The 16,969-nt window shown below is 37.5% G+C and overlaps 1 protein-coding gene across 15 annotated transcripts in view; it reads left to right on the forward strand.

Moving 5' to 3' along the window:
• Nucleotides 1-16,969, forward strand: part of RBFOX2 (RNA binding fox-1 homolog 2) — a 290,000-nt gene that overhangs the window by 89,247 nt on the left and 183,784 nt on the right. For all 15 annotated transcript variants that reach the window (XM_031938956.1, XM_031938967.1, XM_031938954.1 and 12 more), the window contains exon 2: nt 7,544-7,594. In XM_031938956.1, the coding sequence (XP_031794816.1) occupies nt 7,544-7,594 (51 nt within the window). The remainder of the gene's footprint in view (nt 1-7,543; nt 7,595-16,969) is intronic.

Here is a 16,969-nt window from a genome sequence, read left to right on the forward strand (position 1 = left end):
TTTATCCATTCCCCAACTGATGGGCAACACTCGGTCCCCAGTTCCTGGTCACCACAAAAAAGGCAGCCATTTAATAGCTTTCTGAATATGGGAAATCACTTCATTCAGCCTGAATTTGCTCATCTGTAAAATGGGGCTGATAGCTACCTAGCTCTCAATGTAGTGAGGAAAGCAATATAAATGTAGAGCAGCATTATACATATATTTCTAGTCGAGTACTTCTAACTGCTTTATTACAAAGCTGGATTTTGTCTTGCTATGGATGATGCTGTAATCTTTTTATTTGCAGTGAAACAAAGAGCTTGCAGAAGAGCAATGACAATCCTGAGGCCAAACTTTTCCCAAGTCATACTTGAAAAAAGCTCCCTCTGTGGAAATCCCCTTGAATGAACTGGTAGGGGTCATTGATCAGTGTGAGGGGTCAGACTTCTCTTCCCTAATAAAGTGGATGCTTTTGGAAAACCCATCTCCATACAAGTGTTAGTGACCTCCACATTTTGTTACGTTTTTATGGCACTTTAAGATTTATGAAGTACTTGTACCTTCAATGGCCTTGTAAAGGAGGAACTTGTTTGGGAAGTTGCTTTGCTCTGAAGTGTGGCGGCTGAGCAAGGCTTGAATCTTGCTTGGCTCTGCCATAGTATGCCTGGATGACTTCAGACAAGCATTTCAGCTCTCTGAGCCTTTATTTCTTCATTTGTAAAGTGAGCGTTTGGGACCAAATTGAATTTACATTTCATTGAGCCCTAGATCAAGAATTCTGTTTGGAACCCAGGTGTCCTAACTCCAAGTGCCTTTAATGAGCCTAATTCTTTATGAACCGAAAAAGGGAATGTGAGAAAGATCATAACATGAGCCCTTATTATATGTTCTCACTGCCTCAAAACAAAACTTCAATTAAAGTTTCTTTATTGTACAGAAGTGGGATCTGTCATTCTTGTTTTTAGGAGAAGCAAATAAAACCTTTCTTTGGATGAGCAGGAGAATGATAGTATCTATTTATTTTTCATCTCAAATGGAAACAGGATGTTGATTCTTCTGCTAAAAAAAATGGCACATGAAGGAATATTAGATGAGAAACTGAAAGAATGGCATGATACAATGAAAAAGAATATTTGATTCTGAGTCAGAAATTGGGACTTTTGGACACCATTATCTAACAGTAGTTTGGAGCTTTCTAAGTCAATATATGGCCAAAAGGGATCTGTTTATATTTGAGTTGGACTCCTTTGGTTATCTGAGAGAGGAAGCTATAGAGCCAGAGCTTGAAGGGATAGGGTGAAATGAAACTCTTAAGATTGGAGGTGGTCTGGGCTGTTCTTGGCAGTAGTAAAGGAACCAATGAGTAAGGAAAGGTTAAAGTTGATCATCCGCATCCAAGGGCTTAGTTATTGTTTCTGTGCAGATGACTCACCTATCAACACACCCAGCCTCAATCTTTTACTGTGTGTTCCAAACTGGGCAACCCAGACTCATCTCAGCCTTTGTGTTCCAAAAAAGAATTGGCTTTCTTCCCAAGTCCATTCCTCTAGAGATGTTTCAAAACTTTCTTCTGAAGGTATCACCATTCTTAAAAGTCTCTTCACCTCTAATCCTCTCTTTCATCTAATTTAATCTGTTAGTTGTTCAGTCTTACTGGTAGACTGGTAACTAGAACATTTCTCATTTTATTCCATTTGATCACACTACCCCTTTTTATTTCAGCTCTTCATCATCTCTTACCTGGACTGCTGCAATTGCCTTTTCCTTAACTTCCCAATCTCAAGTCTCTTCCCAGTCCAGTCTGTCTTCCTTATAGCTGCTTTTCCTTACTTGAGGAGTGACCTTGTCACTCTATTACTCAGTAAACTTCAGCGGTTCCCTATTGACCTTGTGATCATTTTTAAAGCCCTTCACCACTTTGTCCCAGACTTTCTTTCCAGTCTTGCTATGGGTTACTCCCTTTCTTGCACTGTATAGACTAGCCAAGTGGCCTTTCTTTCTTTCTTTCTTTTTTTTTTTTTTTTAAATTTAATAGCCTTTTATTTACAGGATATATACATGGGTAACTTTACAGCATTAACAATTGCCAAACCTCTTGTTCCAATTTTTCACCTCTTACCCCCAGATGGCAGGATGACCAGTAGATGTTAAATATATTAAAATATAAATTAGATACACAATAAGTATACCTGACCAAAGCTATTTTGCTGTAGAAAAGAATCAGACTCTGAAATATTGTACAATTAGCTTGTGAAGGAAATCAAAAATGCAGGTGTGCATAAATATAGGGATTAGAATTCAATGTAATGGTTTTAGTCATCTCCCAGAGTTCTTTTCTGGGCATAGCTAGTTCAGTTCATTACTGCTCCATTAGAAATGATTTGGTTGATCTCGTTGCTGAGGATGGCCTGATCCATCAGAACTGGTCATCATATAGTATTGTTGTTGAAGTATATAATGATCTCCTGGTCCTGCTCATTTCCTCAGCATCAGTTCATGTAAGTCTTCTGAAATTATCCTGTTGGTCATTTCTTACAGAACAGTAATATTCCATAATTTTCATATACCACAGTTTATTCAACCATTCTCCAACTGATGGACATCCATTCAGTTTCCAGTTTTTAGCCACTACAAAAAGGGCTGAAGTGGCCTTTCTTTCTATTCCTCATAGGTGATACTCTTACCTCCTGAGACTCTGTTTCTTTGCACTGTCCCTCTCCCTTGCCTTCAGCACCTCCCTCTCTGACTCATTGAATCTTACTCTCTTCAGTTATATCTCAAGCACTGGAGAGGGGGGCCATCTCCAGTTGTTCTGATCTCTGTCTTGCCACTGGACTCAGAGGACTGTGGAGGAGAGAATGAGACTGGTGACCCTGCACAGTCCTGCCTCCTTACAGCCAGTTCACTTGCAAGTCATGTCATCAATTTCCTGATGTCATGGTCTTCTTAGAGAATGAAGGACAAGCAACAACAGAAACAAAAAGCCCCATCTACAGCAAACTCGCTTCATTCCTCCCCATTGCTAATGGCCTTTCTTTGTAACCTTTGACCCTGTATTAATATTTATTCCTTGTGTATGTGTTCTCTATATTCCCAGATATGCATGTTATTTCTCCTTGCAGTCAAGACCAAGCTTTTCTTTTTTTTTTTCTTTGTACCCAGCTTAGCCCCTGGCACAGTACTGAGCACTTAGTACATGCTTGTAGAGTGACTAATAGAACCTAGAGACCATCACTGAAGAGATGCAGGAGGGGACCAGAAGAAAGGGTAATGTTTGCAAACCTCCTCCTCTTCTGAGACTTGTACAAAGGAGAAAAGGGAGATTTTCTAACTAAGGTTTTCTTATAGGTATTTAGATGGTCACAATAGTATTAGATAGGGGATGGGAGCTGAACCTGGGTTTTCATTAGAATGGGGAACTCCCAGGGGAGGAAAGTGCTTCTACCAGCACAGATGGATGTAAAGGGCTGAAACTCTTAAGTTTATGCACTGAGGTCTGGACAACCGAGCACTTAAGACTAATTACCGATTGGACAATATTCTATAAGCATATACTTGAGAAATAGCCCTTCCTACTATTCTGTTTGGTGTATACAGAGAATTGTAGGAGGGACTAGGGGGAGGAGTAAGACTAGCCAGGGTCACTTTGGCAGTAGAAGAGGAAGAAGAAGGTCGTGGAGATTCTGCGTCCATCCAATTTAATCCTACCTCTAAAGACCAAGAATAAAGACCAAGGACTTTTGCTTATCCTGACTCTGGCTGATTCTAAGGTATCCAGGGTGCTAGTGTGGTCATCACAGATGGCCACTTTTCATATTATCTTACTATCTTGCAGAATAGGCTAGAATGCTTAAGTTGAAGTAACAAACATGGTTATGGAGCCAGTAGGTATTGGAGGTGGGGATTGAACCCAGCATTTTATTCAGCATTCATGTGACTATTACGGTATCCAATGTTTCTTTGGTTCTGTTCATTTTATTCTGCATTATTTTATGCAAGCCTTTCCATGTTTTTCTAAAGTTTGCTTGCTCATCTTTTTTTGCATCACAATAGTATTCCATCTCAATCATATGCTATCAGTTAACCAATTGATAGGTATTGCCTTAATTTTTGCTACCAAAAAGAGAGCTGCTATAAATATTTTAGAATGTATGGGTTCTTTCCCTTTTTTCCTGATCATCTTGAGAAACAGACCTAATAGTGTCAAAAGGTATATACAGTTTTGTAACTCTCTGTGTATAATTGCAGATTATTTGTATAATTGCAGATTATTGGTGGTGAATTCATCCTTTTCATTTTTTGATACTGATAATTTGGTTTTCTTTTTTCTTAAAAAAAATAATGTAGTTAATCAGAACAGCTAGATGGTACAATGGATACAGCACCACTCTGGAGTCAGGGGAATCTGAGTTCAAATGTGACTTCAGACACTTGACATTCATCACCCTGGGCAAATTACTTAATCCTGATTGCCTCATAAAAAAATCCCCACTATCCCTGCTCTAAAGGAATTTGTAGGATAATGAGGAAAAATTCAGTGTGTGTGTGTATATATATATATATATTCTATATATGTATGTGTATATATATCTATGTATGTGTGTGTATATATATATATATATGTATATATGTATGTGTGTGTGTGTATGTATATGTATATGTATATATATATATATATATATATATATATATATATATATATATATAGCAAGTATGACACAAGGTAGAATCTAATATCTCCTAAACTTATCAGGAACAGTATATGAACTGGGTTTTGAAAAATGGGTTATTTCCTCTTTGAACCACTTCCAATGAGACTTAAGTTTAAGTGTTTCCCTCTATCTCCTTCCCTCATTTTCTTCTACTATAAAATCTCTTCTGTGCCTCTTTTATGTAAGAAAAATTACCATATTCTACCTCTCCCTTCTCCCTTTTCCAAGTGCAACCCTTTGTCTTATTTTAATTTAAAAAAAAAATATCATCCCATTATAGTTCATTTACACCTGTGCCCTCTTTCTATGTATGTTTCTAATTCTAACAGAATTCTTAGAAGATACAAGTATTGTCTTTCTATGTAGGAATGTAAACTGTTTAATCTTATGATTTCTCTGTACTGTTTCCTTTTTGTGCTTCTTGAGTCTTGTATTTGAAAGTCAGGTTTCGTAAGTGATTTTTGTTCTTTTTATCAAGAATGCTTGAAAGTTCTCCATTTCATTAAAAATTGAAATTTTTCACCTTCACATTACATTCAATTTTGCAGGATAAGAGATTCTTGAATATAATCTTAGCATTTGGGCAATTCTGTTTTTTAAGGAGTTCTTCTCTTCTGTGGATTTTTGTGCTTCTTTTGCCATTTGACCTGTTCTGTTTTTTAAGGTGTTGTTTTCATCAGTATTTTTGGTGTCTCCTTTACTAAGTGGTTGAGCCTTTTTTCATGATTTTCTTCCATCACTCTATTTTCTCCCTCCTTATTTTCCATCTACCTCTCTTATTTGATTTTAAAAGTCTTTTTTCAACTCTTCAGGAGTCTGAAATCAACTCACGATTGTATTTGTGTTTTGTATGTTGTTGCTTTAATTTTGTTGTTTTCTTCCAAGTTTGTATTTTGATTTTCCCAGTACCATAGTATCTTTCTATGGTTTGGTACTTTTTTGTTGTTGTTGTTATTTGCTCATTTTTAGTTCTTCCAAGATGGTATAATCTAAGGAGAAGTGTGGTTCCTGATCTCCTCCTATCCTGTGTTTTGGTCTGTGAGCAACCACAAATACTCTTTTCTGCCCGGGAATTGTAACCAAGGTCCTTGTTCCTGCTAGTGCTTCTTTTCATCCTGGGACTACAACCTGGAACTGAATGATATAATAGAATCCTGTTTTCAATGACAGCAAAGGGTCCCCAGTAATCTCTTTTTGATTGATATTGGACCCTTTTATTGTATGGATTGAGAGTTCTGAAGGCCACCTCAGTTTATTGTTAATCCCAAGGTCTGCGGTTGGTTTGCCAGAGTGGGGCTTACTTGGCAGGGCCTATGTTAGATTGTACTCTCTACTCTGTCTCCACTGAGACAGAACTTTCCTGCCAACCTTCTAAGTTGTCTTGTGCTGAAAAATTATTTCACTCCATCCTTTTGTTGGTTCTGCTCCTCCAGAATTTGTTTTGAAGCATTATTTAAATGGTTTTGGGGGGGAGGAATTTGTGAGTTCATGCAAGTCTCTGCGTTGGCTATCTTGGCTGTGCCCTCTGGGAGAATGAATTTAGAAAGGAATGAGTCAAGATTAGAGGGCTGAGGAGAGATTTTTTTGGGATCTGCCTTCATTTTTGGAGCAAGTACAATTTTTAGTGGTTCAGTTATTCCTTCCACATCGTGACTTTCCCTCTTGTGGTTTTGATATGTATATATTACAAGTTGATGTAAGAAATTAAATAGAAATTTTTGTAGAGTTTCACAGAAACAGCAGATAAGACAGAAAAAGTTCAGAAACTTAGAAATGCATAGAATATATGTATAGTATTATACAACATCAACATATTTTATCTTTTCATACCATAATAATTCAGATTAATTTTCTAGTAAGGATGGAGGGCCAAAAATTATGTGGATTTTTCAGATTGCAGGGTGCTGTGCCCTTTTCCCCTGAGATGCAGAAGAGAGAACTAAAGCATTTGATGAGAACTATAACTTTCATTTATAGTTGTAGGTATACTGTCACCTCCTGGATTTTGAAAATATTAATTTCTGAAGTCTCTAAGAATTGCCTATTGTGGAACACAGACTTCAGGATTCCTGGTTGCTAATTAGAAAATAATCTTTCAATTTCAGTGTTTGAATACATTTCACACTGTCTTTGTAAAATAATTTCATACTCAGTTCTTGTTAGAGCAATAAAGGCAAGTCACTTAATCTTCAAGATTCAGTTTATTTCTTACCTTCTTGGGGAGGGCTTTCCCCAAGTCCTTTTTCCTCCTAATCTTTTCTCTAGGATCACTCAAGATTTATATTGTCTGTATCTTGTATGGATATAATCACTTGAATGTTGTTTTCCCTCATTGGAATGGGGGCTCTTTGAGTTTGTAATGACCATATTTTTATTTTCTTTTGTATCCTCACTGCTCAGCACAGTATTTGGCATGTAGTAAGTGCTCAATATATATCTGACTAAGTCCATATTTGTATGGATAATAAGGAAAAGAGGATTATTTGTTTGTATTGAATATAAAGATAACCAGCATCTCTGGGTCAGTTAGAGTTTTCTACAGGGACTAAAACTGTAATGTACTTTGAAAGGATTAATGTGATGAAGAATTAGAGGGAAAGGGCAGATTTTTTTTTTCAAGTGTGTTTTTGGAGAATTCTACAAGAAAGTAAGTTTTTTGGTCAGCGTAGAGGATTTATTACAAGATATGTGTCTTGTAGTTAATTAGAGTGGTGCAAGGTGATGGTCTTGCCTAGGCACCAGGGATGGGATTTTGTATCGGATTTTTTGGGTGACAGAGCAACTGTGATTTTAGAATATTAAAACATTGTTCCTTCTCATTTACCATGTAAAAAATCCTTTTCTTTTAGAACGAGTCACTGACCCCAGGTTATCATGGATTCCCATCGAGGGACAGCCAGGTAGGAATCTCTTATTTTGTCTCCAGAGTGGGGGGAGGAGGGGGTGTAAATGAATGTGTTTGTGAGATCCATGGATGCTGGGGCAGAGGGCATTTACTGACATGAATTTTTATTTTTGAGAGTGCTGTGGCTCATTTCTCAAGGCAGACGCTTGGAGTGCTGCAAATGAAATATTCTTTTTTTCTGATTTTACCGTGGGGATATGTAAGAAATGGCTGTACCTAGGAAGTATGGTACTGAGAGTTGAATATAATACATTTTCCACTTTTTTTTTTAACTTCCCTCATAATTTCCTGACTTCAGTTTTCCAATATTTTATTGATCCAAACATACCTCAAGTTCTCACACAAATTTTCTTGACCCTCCAGTCTTTATTTCTATTCAGAGTTGTATTTGAGGATTCTCCTTCTTGGAGATTTCAGCACATTGCATGCATGGAAATGTGATGTGGGACAAGTTCTGCCAGCTTCCTTTGGATAGGGAAGGGTGGTGAAAGGGGGGATGGGGTAGGTGGCATAGGCTGCCAAGCCTGCCACCACTAGTTGGCTTGCTTTTTTCATAGATCTTGGGGGGGGGGGGCTGAGGCAGTTGGGGTTAAGTGACTTGCCCAGAGTCACACAGCCAGGAAGGAAGTATTAAGTGTCTGAGACCAGATTTGAACTCGGGTCCTCCTGATTTCAGGGCTGGTGTTCTATCCATTGCGCCAACTAGTTGCCCTCATAGATTCTTTTATAGGCTTTGTAGCAGTTGAATGAGTGCTAAATGGATGGATGAAGTTAAGGACTTTTTTTCAGTCAATCAACAAGCATTTATATAAGCACTTAGTAAACATGCCATCAAACATTTATTAAGTGCTTACAATATGCTATGCTGGCAGCATAGAAGGATGTAAAACTATCCTGCTTCAGAAAGAGCTTATATTTTATTAGAGAGAAAAACATTTATAAGTACATACAAAATAAATACAAGATAATTTTTGGTAGGAGAAGCATTAGCAACTAGGGGGATCAGGACAGTTTTCATTTAGATTAAAAATGGTATTTGAGCTGAATTTTGAAATAAACTAGGAATTCTAAAAAGTGGAGGGAAGAAGGAAGTATAAAAGGCCGATTTACCTGGAGTTTATGAAGGGGAATAATATTTAATAGCCATGGAAAAGAAAATTCAAACTAGACTGTGAAAGACCTTCTGTACCAAATGGGATTTTGCATTGGGAGGTAATAAGGAGCCATTAGCTTTTATTGAACAGGGAAATGACAATATCGGACCCATAGGTTTAAGGAAATCTCTTTAGCAGCTTTATGGAAGATGGATTAGAATTCAGAGACCCCCAAAGAATCCAAGAGGCTCTTGCAGTCTTCATGATAAGGGCTCTTAATGAGGTGGATGGGGTGTGGAATCCTTAAACATTATGATTGCTTATTGTTAGTCAGATTTTCTCCCTCTCTCCCTCCCTCCCTTCCTCTCTCCCCTCCCTCCCCCTCTCCCCTCCTTCCTTTCTTTCTTCCCTCCATACTTTCCTTCCCTCCCTCCTTTCTTTTCTCCCTCCCTCCCTTCCTTCTTTCCTTCCTTCCTTCCACCATCTTACTTTCTCTCTCCCCCTTTCCATTCCATTGAGAATACAAAAAACCCAAAGCCCATTACAAACAAGGACAAACAGTCCATTAAATGCTGCCCTCCCATTTTTAAATTTCACACAAAAAATTGTATCATGCATGCTTTCACTTCTACCAGAAGGTGAAAACACATCTTAACCTTAGTCCCCTGGAATTCTGGTTGGTCATCATGTTGCTTAAAAGTTCAAACAATAATATTCGATCATATTTATTTACCATAACTTGTTCATCTTTTCCCCCATTGAAGGACCCACCCACCCCTATTCCTATTCTTTGTTATCTCAAAAAGTTATGAATATTTTTGTTCATCTTTAGGTAGAGTTTATATTGCTTAAGGAACTAATCCCTCCCTTGATCCACCCTCCTTCTAATCCTCCCTTTTCCCCTTTCCCCTATTTACTTGTTGAGTGAAACGACTTTCTGTAGCCTATTCTGTCTTTTCTCCTCTGATTCATTCAGAGGAGAGTGAGATTCAAGTATCAGCTGCTTCCCACAACTCCTTGTTTGTATAGACTCTTTCTGCACCCTGATTATGGGAGAGAATTCCCCCTCTTCCCCATAGTCCTCCTCCCCTTTCTTAACATTTTTCTCTCAAGATCATCAAAATCTTAAAGAAACACTTTATTTAATTGGACTCCCTCTGTGACCTCCCCAGGATCTAGCATTATTGTTGTTGTCCTTTCTTCTAGAAGACTAAAGTGACATCAGTCTAACTGTGGCCAATCAGACCAAAAGGAGCAGGGCACATGGGTCCTCTCCCCATATTTAAATGTAACAGTTTATCCTTGTTTTAATTCCTCAGGTTTATTTATGTGTGTTTACCTTTTTATGTTTTCTCTTCACTCCAGTGATTGAACTTCAGAGTTTCTATGCAGCTCAGGTCTTTTCATTGGGAATGCTTGAGAATTTTCTGTTTCATTAAAGGTTCATTCCCACCCCTATTAGATTAAACTCAATTTTTCTGGGTAATTTATTCTTGCCCCTAAGCTTATGTATATCCTTTGCTTTCTGGAATATCATAGTCCAAGTTCTCTGCTCTTTTGTAGTAGCTGTGGCTCCTCAGTATCTGAATTTTTTTCTTTCTGGCTGCTTGCAGGATCATTTCTTTGACCTGAACACTGGATTTTAACCAAAATGTTCCTGGGATTTTTCATTTTGTGGTTTCTTTCAGGAGGTGATCAGTGGATTTTTTCTGTTTCCCTGTATTCTCTGGTTCACTGAGATTTGGGCAGTTTTCTTGTAAGATTTCTTGACATGTGATGATTAGGCTTTTTTCCCCCTTGGTTATAGCATTCATTATAATCTAGTGATTATTAATTTTTTTCTCCTGTTTTTCAGGTCAGTTGTTTTACTGTAAGTAATATAGTTACATCTTTTTTTTTTTTAAAGTCATTTGAGTTTGTTTTAATATTTACAGTTCTCTCTTGAAGTCATTGCTTCTATTTGATACATTCAGATTTTTATTGCTTAACAAGGTACAAGGCTTTGTGTCAGCCTATTAATTTCCTTTTCAATTCTTCCATAGCTTTCATTTCTTATCCAGATTTTTCCTTAAGCACCCTTATTCCATTTGTAAAATCACATTTAAACTCTTGTGTTCTGTTTTTTCCAGAAATTTTGTTTGAATTTATGCTCAAACTAGAGTCATTCTTTTCTGTTTTTGCTACCATAATAGTCATTATGTGTGTGGGGATGCTGTGTACTCCCCATTCTTCCAGGCTTCCTGACTGGTCCTCTTGCTGCTTTCTTGGAGAATTTTAGGATCTCAGGGAGAGGCTGGAGATGTAAAGGGATCTGATTCCTATGTGTTTAGATATTTGCTCTGATCCTCCACTTCCTCTTCTTTCCCTTGAAAGAGCAGATGCTGCTGGACTCTGCCCCTACCAACCAAGCTCTCTAGCTAGACAAGAGACCTTGCTTTGTGTGAAGTCTGAGCCATACCTCTGCTGCTACTGGCAAGCAGCTTCTGGATTTCCTCCTGTCTTTGTATATGCAGTCCAGCACCTCCTTGCCATAAACTCCACCGCCAAGTGGGTGACTGAACTGTTAGCTCCTATCTGTTCCCATTGCAGTATCTTGGTATTGATCTGCAGGTGCTCAGTTATAGGCCTAGGGCCTCCTGTGGTGTTCGAGCACAGCCTTTTCTGAAGCACTGGAGTGCCCCACAGAGTGACATGCTTCGGGCCTGATAGATCCCTAATGTCCACAGATCTTTCTGTCTGTTAGTTTATGTTGTGCTGTTCTGGAAAAAGAATTATGGGTGACTTTTTCAGGATTTAGTTTGGGGCATTTTTTAGGTCTGTTGGGGGGTGGAGAATTCATATTGGTGTTGGTCATCAGAACCATTCTAGAACAATATGTTCCTTTGGCTTGCCTCACTCTTAAATCCACATTGTTGGGACCGAATACAAACCCAACTGTTCTTCAGAGGTAATGCTCTTGCCCTTTTGAGCATATTACATTTCAGGTGAGAAGAATTCTCGTCATTGGACTTTAAAACTTTCATAGTATTTTCTTCCCAGTAAACTATTGAGGAGTAGGCAGTCCAAGTCAGATGATGAAATAGGCTCAGAAATATTAAATCACTTGCCAGATATCACATCAAGTAAGTGTACAGAATTGAGTGGGGTTGGGAGGGGGCAGGGGAAAAGGTGAGAAAAGGAAGGGGATAAGCCTTTAAAAAAAAAAAGCACCTTTTTTTTTTTTGCCAGGCACTGTGCTGGACACTTGAGTAAATATGATCTCATTTGATACTCACAACAACTCTATGCAGTAGCTGCTATAATTATTCTCACTTTACAGTTGAAGAAACTGAGGCAAACAAAGATTAAGTGACTTGACCAGAATCAGATAGCTAACAAATGTCTGAGGTAGGTTTTGAACTCAGGTCTTTCTCACTGTAGGCCTAGTGCTTTGTCTGCTAGATCAGTGCAACAGTTTACTTGTATGTCATGGCTATTAATAAAATAACATTTCATTAATCATTTGGGTTGGCTTCTTCAACCAATGACCTATGCAGTTCACAGTCCTCAAGTTTCTCCCTTTTGAACTGTTGTCTCATCTTTATGTAACCCATATTCCTTCCCCTCTCTCCATACATATTATATTTTGCATTTGGTTAATATTTGACCCTTTGCTTATTTATTAATATCACCAAATGCTGTTTGCCATAGGTAAATGACTATTTCCAAGGTTTTCTTATATTGAGAAGGTGAAAACAGATTCTTGTAAGCTTGATGAAATGTCAGATGGAGCTAAGATGACAGGGAAAGATAATGATAAATGTTGGAGGGGATATGGGAAAACTGGGACACTAATGCATTGTTGGTGGAGTTGTGAGATAATTCAACCATTCTGGAGAGTAATCTGGAACTATGCCCAAAGGGCTATCAAACTGTACATACATGCCCTCTGACCCAGCAGTACCACTACTGGATCTGTATCCAAAGAAGTCATAAAGGTGGGAAAAAGACCCACATGGACAAAAATGTTTGTAGCAGCTCTTTTTGTGATGGCATAGAATTGGAAAATTAGTAGATACCTATCAATTGGAAAATTGCTGAGTAAGTTATGGTATATGGAAGTAATGGAATATTATTGTTCTTTCAAAAATGATGAACAAACTGATTTTAGAAGGACCTGGAAGTATTTACATGAACTGATGTTGAACAAAACAAGCAGAACCAGGAATAACAGCAAGATTGTGTGATGATTAACTATGAAAGATTTGGTCCTTCTCAGCGTTTCAGTGATCTAAGGCATTCCCAATAAACTTTGGATGGAAATGCCATCTACATTCAGAGAGAGAACTGTGGTGACTGAATATAAATCAACACATGCTATGTTCATTTTCTTTCTTTCTTTTTTTTTCTTTCCATCAAGATTTTTCCCTTTTGTTCTGATTTTTTCCCCCAACATAATTCATAAGGAACTTTTTTTTTAAAATTAATGTACATGTATAACCAGAAAAAAAAAAGAAATAGATTGAGAATGAAACAGATTAGATATAGAATACATAAAAGTAAGTGATAGATTAATGGGACAGACTAGACAATTTGATATTAAGCCCAAAGATTCCAGCTACTGGGGCAAGAACTCGGTATTTGACAAAAATTGCTGGGAAAACTGGAAAGTAGTCTGGCAGAAACTGGGTATGGGCTAACATCTCACACTTAACTCAAGATAAATTCAGAATGGATATATGGTTTAGACATAAAGGTACTATAAGCAGTGTAATGGGGAATGGAAGAAATGGTCAAGTTTTTGTGGATAGAGGAAGAGTTCATGACTAAATACATTGTATCACAGAAGATAAAATGGATAATTTTGATTGCATAAAATGAGAAAGTCTTTATACAAAAAATCCCTAATACAGCTGAAATTAGATGAAAAACAGGAAACTGGGGGAAAATTCTTTGTAGAAAGAATTCTTTCTCTGATAAAGTTCTCCTTTCTCAAATATATAGAGAATTAAGCCAAATATATTAGAGTAAGATCCATTTTTTTTTTTTTTTCAGTCTACAAATAATCAACAGGCAGTCCTCAGAGGAAAAAATGAAAGCTATCATTAGTCGTATAAAAATGGTCTAAATGACTATTAATTAGAAAAATGCAAATTAAAACAATTCTCAAGGTACCACCTCATATCTATCAGTTTGGCTAAAATGTCATAAAAGGAAAATGGCAAATGCTGGAGGGGATGTGGGAAAACAGTAATGCATTGTTGGAGCTGTGAACAAGTATGACCATTCTGTAAAACAATTTGGAACTGGGCCTAAAAAGCTATAAAACTAATCATACCACTGTACCACTATTAAATCTATACTCCAAAGAGATCAAAGAAGGAAGAAAATGACCCATGTATACAAAAATATTCTTATTCCTATCAACTGAGGAATGGCTGAACAAGTTGTGATTTAGGATTGTGATAAAATACTGTTGTGTAATAAGAAATGACAAGATAGAGAGGATAGTTTTGACAAAATCTGGGAAGACTTAGATGAACTGATGTAAAGTAAACAGAAGAACCAAGAGAACAATTTACATAGTGACAACAGTTTTGTAAAAATGATCAATTATGAAAAGCTTACCTACTTACTTGATAGGTAACTTTGATTTATAGTTATTCACTACAGATGTAGAACTTATGGACTTAGAATACTGATTGAAGCTGATTTTTTTTCCTCCCTCCCTCCCTCTCACCCTCCCCTTTTCCCCACCTTCCTCCCTCTAAATGCTGAAAATTGTTTTGATCAATTTTTGTAATGGGTTTAGTTTTTCTTGTCTTCACAGTGGGTGGGGGGGGGAAAGAAGGAATTTGGGACTAAGAATAAAATTGAATAAAAATAATTTGGAGTGTTCCCTCTGTTCTAAAAGTACAACAACATTGTCTCTTTTCTTCCTGATTTGGCAATGTTTTTTTTGACATGTTAGTGAAAAATGTTTAGAAAAATATTTTTTGAAATACATTTCTTACTTTATGCTTCAGCTCTTGTGCAAGACTTGCTCAAATATCTTGTGTTTTTTTTTCCCCCCCTCTTTTAGACAGGAGGGCGGGAGCCTTTCCGGGAGCAGTGTTGTTATTCCACCCCCTAGTGGAAGAAACAGTCTGCAGAGTCACTGGCCACCTAGTGCCCCATTTCTTTCTTGCTATACTGCTTGTGTTGTAGATTTTTTCATTCCTTGGCAGTTTATACCAGTCCTTTCTCCATCAGTTAGTTGACTTGTTTTTAAAGTGGCATTCAAATACATAGGATGACAAGAATGATTGCAAAAACATATGGGCAAATCTGTTTTCTAGACATTAGATATGTCTGTCAATTTATAGACACAGTATAGTTAACAAAAGAATGAGTATATTTTGAGGGAATTGTATAACTTAGAATATTTATACCATTGTAGATAAGAGTTAAGATTCTGCACATTTGCTCTTTCATACTAATATTGAGCTAAGATTTGTTATCATATGCATGTTTTCTCGATTTCTTATGATATTTGAGTTCTTTAGCCTTAGAAACAGAACAATAGAATGAAGTAACATTGGTCCATGCTTCCTTACTAAATGTTATTATCCTCACCTTCTCAGATAGACTGGATGACAGAGTTCACTCGGGGATCACACTCCCCTGACTTTTTCTTCTTAAGTTTTTCATTTTTGAAGGATTCTTTTGCAATCGACACCTTAATTTCAGGTGTTTTCTGCCACTATTAAGGACACATAACTTAATCCATACCAGGCATTGTAAAAACATTCATTTGGTTGTCTGGGCCTCATGACTGCTCCAAGGGAGACTGGGATATTTGTATTAGTTTTGTGCTTGCCTAATGTAACCTTCCTTTCCCACTCTTCCTCCTTGCCTTGCCTGTCCCTTTGGGGATAGGGAAGTTTGAACAAGAAACCAGGCAGATCATGCTACCTGTGCTTGTCATGAAATACACACCCATTAGGAAGCAAGCCAAATTCACTGACATGTCTTTATCTAGGACGCTGCCTTGTGAGTACATTAGGGGTGTAGGGAATGAGTAGAGAGACACACTAAAATGACAAACTGCCAGTTTAGCCTCAAAACTTATTCTGGGTATGTGTTTCGATAAAATCTGTTTTGTTTTTCTGGTACAACAGGGTTAGACCAGTCATTCTTGCACTGTGATGCATTTCACTGAGGAAGCATTGTAGCATGCTGGGGCTCATTACGTTGTCATTTTTGAACTGGAGCATTTCAAGACCATTGCAAGTGATAGGAAATCTTTCTTTTGCTTGTATGCAGGAAGTCTTTTATAAAACTGTCAAATAGCTTAGGAAATCTAATGCAGAAACCTACTTTGTTTCCTTTTTGTCTTTTTAATCAGAGGTATATCTTTTTTATGTACACAGACCATTTTCATAAAGATGAGAAAGGCAGATGGATTGGCACTTGGCTATTGTCTTCCATGACAGCTTATATTTGATAGGAGTAATCTCTGTTATCTTTTCCATTAAGAAAAAAATCTTTCCCTGAGATATCTTGAAAATTTGATTCTTTGAATGCCCCCCAAATTTATCTCTGGTATCCATTCTTCTAAATGTTTTTAGTTAATTTCAGCGCTTTTTTCTGATTTCTCAAAAACCATTGACATTTTCACATATTTGCTTCGGTAGTGAGGTAGTAGACCAAATCGTGTGTAACATGTATATCTCTAAACGAGATCATTGTGAAACACTGCTTACTCTCTTATGTGACCCTGGTCACATCACTTAATCTCTCAGAATTTCAATTTCTTCATCAGAAAATCAAGAGTGTAGGCTAGGTGGCTTTGAATATTTATGAGCTCTCCATAAAGAAGTTCATGAATTACGTGATCCTTGGGGGCTTTGGAACTGAGGATCACATAGGACCAGGCTGATGTTGATCCTTTTGTTAATGGGGTATAGCTTACTTATCTCCTCCTTATTTCCAAGGCAGTCCTGGAATTGAATCTGTCTCCAGGAATGGGAGATGAGAATGGCATTCCTTTTTCCTTTCATCTTTCAAAGGGCTGACATATGGAAGCCGGGAAGTACTCCCGGTTTTCATTTAAGAAAACTCTAAATACTTTATCAGCAAATGTTGCTAATGCAGAAAGGCATTGTAGAAGAATGGTTAAAGAGCTAGCCTTGGGGCCAGAAAAACTTGGGTTCTAGTTCTTGATCTAACATACATTATCTCTATGAGCTGGAGCAAGTCACTTAGCTCCCGAGTACCCCAAGGCAATAAGATATCAGCTTAAATTGGCAAAGAGG

This window comes from Sarcophilus harrisii, chromosome 5, assembly GCF_902635505.1.
Source record: "Sarcophilus harrisii chromosome 5, mSarHar1.11, whole genome shotgun sequence".
Taxonomy (NCBI): domain Eukaryota; kingdom Metazoa; phylum Chordata; class Mammalia; order Dasyuromorphia; family Dasyuridae; genus Sarcophilus; species Sarcophilus harrisii.